Here is a 5,205-nt window from a genome sequence, read left to right on the forward strand (position 1 = left end):
AGCGTTGTAAATGACAGTGATTCTTGTCATTATCAGGAAGAGGAGAAGTTGAAACTGGGGTGTGATTCAGCATCCCGAGCGAACGGAAACCCGAACGCAAAAGAAGAACGAAACAAAAAACAGTTTATTTGGCTGGCGAGAAAGAATTCGGGAAGACACTGTGATGTGAACTGTGCTCAAGGTGGAGCTGGTCTGGACAGCCTGGGAGAGGGAAGAGTTTTGGGTTTCTATCGCCAGTGGCAAGTGCTTATGTGTATCACTAGGGCGCATGCTTTAGGGTTTAGGCTTTCACCACACTAGACCCAGACTGGCTCACTGGAGAGTTCCTCTCACGTTGGGGTTAGTTATATCCAGTCTCCTCACACACAGCAGTTAGTTTCCGCTCACTATCTTCATCAGGTAGCCAATGAAAAACGTTGGCGAAACCAATTCGCTTTTTCAATTTTTTAAATTGAATTTTGAAAGTGTCGGCCCTGCTTTAATTGCATTGCTTTGAACATCCTTTACACGTAATGGACGCTGAGGCTCCTCCAGGCGTTTTGAATTCTTACAACACTTGCCTGCTTTCAGCTTCATTTGTGAGTTTCACCTTAAATCCTGACCTGTCCCACCCAGACCACGTCATACCACTCATCTTAGGGCAGGTGGTGCCTCAGAAATGCTGATCAGGGTCTTCCACCAAAGCCAACCAACACATGCCATGCCATGTTTCTAAGGATTTCTTCTGAGGAAACAGGAACTGTATCATTCTGTTGCAACCTGCTTCAATACAACAAAAACAACAACATTTTCAGTGTTTTACAATAACTGTGTTTTATGATGTTCTGTTCTCCTTCTACAACTCTAATGCCAACAGTGTTAACTGTAACTGCTATTTTACTTCAGGGTTGAGTAAAAAAATAACAACAACAAAAAAAAAACACTTTATCATTGTGGACTACTGTCTTTTTTGGGTTAGGGTTAGGGTTAGGGTTAGGGGTAGGATTAGGGGTTAGGGTTAGGGTTGCATCATTTCATCATTTTCTCATCGAGATATCCTTTCTCATTTCTATGTAGAAAATGGTGTCCTTCATAACTTGTTGCTTTATACAGTATTGGTACTACAGATTAAGAATTAACAGCGATTGTGAAATCAACAACCACTTTCAAAACGTACCACTGGCCTGTGAACTCACATAGATAGCATAAGAATTCCTGTCTTACTACGTTTTTATCATATTGTGATATAATATATGTCCTCAACAGCACACATCACCTGAGCTGACCTGCATAATAATGACTGGTAATCTACCAGTATGTGCCACTAGATGGCGCTATACGCTCTATGTTGATTTACATGGAACGCAAGGCACACTGAAAGGTAATCCTCATTCCGTGTCAAAAGTAACCGCTTGGGAATTCCTCCTGTTGTACTTAATTAAACGGAACCATAAATATTCATCAAAATTAGGTCAACTGACTGTAGCTACTAATAACCCTAAGACTTGAAACCACCACGTAAAGCTCTCATACGTTAAAACACTGAAATGAGTCACAATTTTAATCTGATTATTAAGATGCATGAGCTTCAAGGCCTAGAAATAAGAGGTAAAAAAGCTGCACTTAAATTTCCAACACATTGGATCTACGTGCATAAATAACACGCAACACAGGATTTAAAAAGACAAGACTGTTTTATTTAATCATCAAGAACCAGAATGTACAAAGCAGTGGCCGAAGCAACCAAATGGCAATAATGAAATATAACTGCATGTGAAGAGAGCACCGGGGTGACTCTGTAGCTGACAGAGGCAGTTTGTAGTAGACACAATTCTGGGTTGAGCCAGACAAAACATAATAACCGTACTGAAACCAAAACCAAAACAATACGTAGAGTATATAAATGGTACAAACTTGCGTGAAAATGCATACAGAAGAACTGTTGGACCAAAGCTTTAAGATTTAAGAGGGGTTAATTAACATTGCAAAAGCCAGCCCCCCAAAACAAGGTCAAGCAATCTTTTATTATGGAGGCGTAGCAGGGAGACCCCTTCATTCATTTGAGCCATCTGTTGTGTTCACAGACCAGCCAGGCGAAGGATTAACTTACTAGCAGCACAAAACAAAAAAAGATTAGGAAAAAAAGAAGGCTTGAACTAATGATGCTAACAATTGTATATTACCCCCTGCTTAAAACTTATCTTTGGTCTTTAGTGAGTCTGAGAGGTCACCGTGAAATGTCAGAGGCCTAGGAGACAGAAGCAGCTGCCTGTGAGGGAATCAGCTGGCCAGCAGTAACAAAGTAGAGAATGTGCTTAAAACTTATACTGAGAAAGACTCACGGGACGGCCCTATTTGTACAAGTAAAAAAGGGTTTGCTAAAGAGACCAATAAATAACATTTTATAAAAGGGGAAGAGGGACCACTATGTTTTAGGACTCCAGTGCAATGTAATATGGGGGCAAACAGAATCTGTAAAACATAGAGAAAAGCACAAGCTCTACAAGGTGAAGTTGACCACGCTATTTAGACTTGAGCTGCCGGGGTGGGGAGACAGTGCCGCCCTAGGCTTCCACTTTAGCCTCTTTCACTGCAGAGTCACTGCTTTCTGTTTTCTGCTTTTTTGTTTCCACCTTTTCCTGCGGGTAAGAAAACAGGTTTGTTAGGATGAAGCTCTCTCAAATGTAGAGCGAACGTATGACGATAGAAAAGACAGAGATAATAATACGTGGGGGTCTTGTTAAGAGTTTAGTTATTGTGTTTTGACTGTTCGAAAAATCAGCTGTGAAACTCACCTCCTCCTCAGCTGCTCTCTTCACTGCGGGCCCATCAACCTCCTCCTTGGCAGCGGCTTTCTTTGCACCCTTTCCATCTCCTACAATTACACACACAGTTTTTAGGGGGTGACAATTCAACAATGGCAGCACATGTTCAATGGCTCAGTAACTACTTTTCAAACTCCAGAGGGTTTAGTCAACAAGAGGGATGTTATCCACTTACCATTGTTATGCTCCTGTTCCTTTCCATTCTCATGTTCATCCTCCTTTCCATTCTTGTCTTCCATACCATTCTTCTCTTCCTCCTTAGCTTTAGGGGCCTCCTCAGCACCATTTGCACCATTTGTCTTGTGAAAGGAAAGAAAGGGCAAACAAAAAGGTTTTAATTAACTTCTTGTGTGTGTGTATGTCACATAATGTGGGGGTGAATTCTAACCTAAGATTCTGATTTGTCCAATTTAGAAAAGCCTTTAGATGAGACAATATTGAAATAATCCTCCAAGAGTCTGGTAAAAAAAATAATTTAAATAGGTAGAAACAGGGCATGTGTTGCACACTTCACCTCCCCTCCACAGAGAGTCAGTTCAGTTCAGGGAAACGAGTCAGTGGGCCAATTGAGATATCTTAAAAAACGAACATCTGTGCCGTTTCACAACCCAAACAAAGAGCTGTGGGGTGGCACTGGGCGGGGAGTAGAGGGGGCGGTTCTAGCGACACCTGCATGGTGAGAACGCGGAGACAAAAGGCCATGAGGCTCGCTGGGGGAATTAGCTTCAACTCACTGTTGTTCCATTGGCGGCAGGTGCGTCCCCACTGCCGTTCTCCTTCTCTGCCTCCTTTGCCTCCTCGACAACTGCTTTATTCTCTTTCAGCTCCTGGAAATAAAGCGTGTCCTGGGTTAACACACTGATATAATAGCGGCATGCCATGTCTTCTCAATTCTAAAGCCATACATTCCCTCTAAATCCAATGAAAAGGGCTGTGAATGTTAAATCTGGCGTTCGTCGCCTTCGTTTCTTCCCCATACGTCACTGGGAACTTGGCTCGCGGTTCACAACAAGCGACGCTCGCGGACTGAATTCGCGCTCTGAAAGGAAAGCAGTGCGAGCGCTTCCCGCCTTGTGGGGCTGCGTGCGCGGGGACTTTCAGCTAGCTGTTCGAAATTAACGGCATTTTCAGTCGAACGCCTACAGATAAAAATCCAGCTGAATGAAATTATCATTCATACATTACCTATCAGCTATGTCTGACTCCAAAAAAAATGTCAATGAAATATTCGTGAACGACAAAAGTATCCAAGTGTTTCATTGACGTCGACTATTGACAGGCTAATGTATATTACATGGTTGTTATTTAGCGAGGTAGTGTCTTGTGTCTCATAGACATGCGGAGTTCAGAATAGCTAGCTAAGGAAATTGCTAGGAAAAGATATGAAATGAAAATGAATGAAACTCACCTTCGCTGTCATTTCGGTAGGTGTGGTTGCGGTCGTGTCTACTGCGGTATCAGCCATGGTTGTTTTAATGAAAGAGTGAAAAAATCAATTTATAATTCGTTACTTTTGCCTCAGCTGAAGCTGTCGATTACCGGTGCAAGGCTGAAGAGGAGAGAGAAGAGACTGATGGAAACCAGCTACATCTGTTTCAAGGCTCGCGACTGTAATCCACTAGTTAGAGTAGAGCAAGTATTTGTGACATTTCATTGGACAATGCAAGGCAAGAAACATATGTTAGTATTTTCTCATTGGAGGAGCTGTTGTCAATCCACCTAAATTGTCCCGCCTCTCAAACTACTCCTCGCTGTCTTTCTCCTGATTGGCCGAATGTTTAAAGCGTCTTCTCTGGCTACTACACCGCCATCCGTGTGAACAAGTTTTTAGCGTAAAGATTTGACATCAAATGTTAGAAATTGAATGTATTTTCGTTTTTATCGTGTCTCAGTTTTGACTATAGGACATTTTCCTTGTGCTTCATTTCAACTTTTATGCTCAGAGTGGGCAGTGCGCTTTGGCAAATTCAATCCCTTTGTCTGGTAAATTGCACACAACGGCCTAAAATAAGTTTATTGTGCGCTTATTAACATAGCTTTCATGTAGGCTATGGCTCTTTTTTCTTTTCTTATGATCGTTTTATTTGCACAGAAACGCGAATAAACGACATTCTGACTTCAAGTCTGCTATTTGCATTGGAAGCAGAAGTTGTGCGTTCGTCCGTCTCGCAGTCAGTCTGGCCTTTGTCTTCAGTGCGCTCTGTTCGTCAGATGTATCAAGTTACAGCGCAACGGCGATGATGTGAAACCATTTACTAAAACCACTCCTCTTGGCTCGGTTGCACGTCTCTATTTTAAACTGCTCAGGTCAGATATGCCACAAAGAGAAGTGGCTTCCGCATTTGTATGGGTTTTATTTAACTATTATCTATTGATAGTTATTCATTGATAGAGTGTTGCA

The 5,205-nt window shown here is 42.2% G+C and overlaps 1 protein-coding gene across 1 annotated transcript; it reads right to left on the reverse strand.

Moving 5' to 3' along the window:
- Nucleotides 1-1,654: 1,654 nt before the first annotated feature.
- LOC310804143 (uncharacterized protein) lies at nt 1,655-4,468 on the reverse strand. The gene is made up of 5 exons (XM_083669258.1): nt 4,213-4,468; nt 3,539-3,631; nt 2,980-3,103; nt 2,775-2,854; nt 1,655-2,618 (listed from the first exon to the last, which is right to left on the reverse strand). The coding sequence occupies exons 1-5, from the start codon at nt 4,267-4,269 to the stop codon at nt 2,544-2,546; spliced, it is 429 nt and encodes a 142-aa protein (XP_083525384.1). The 5' UTR covers nt 4,270-4,468; the 3' UTR covers nt 1,655-2,543.
- Between the last annotated feature and the right edge of the window lie 737 nt (nt 4,469-5,205).

This window comes from Argentina silus (assembly GCF_951799395.1).
Source record: "Argentina silus genome assembly, chromosome: 4".
Lineage (NCBI taxonomy): Eukaryota > Metazoa > Chordata > Actinopteri > Argentiniformes > Argentinidae > Argentina > Argentina silus.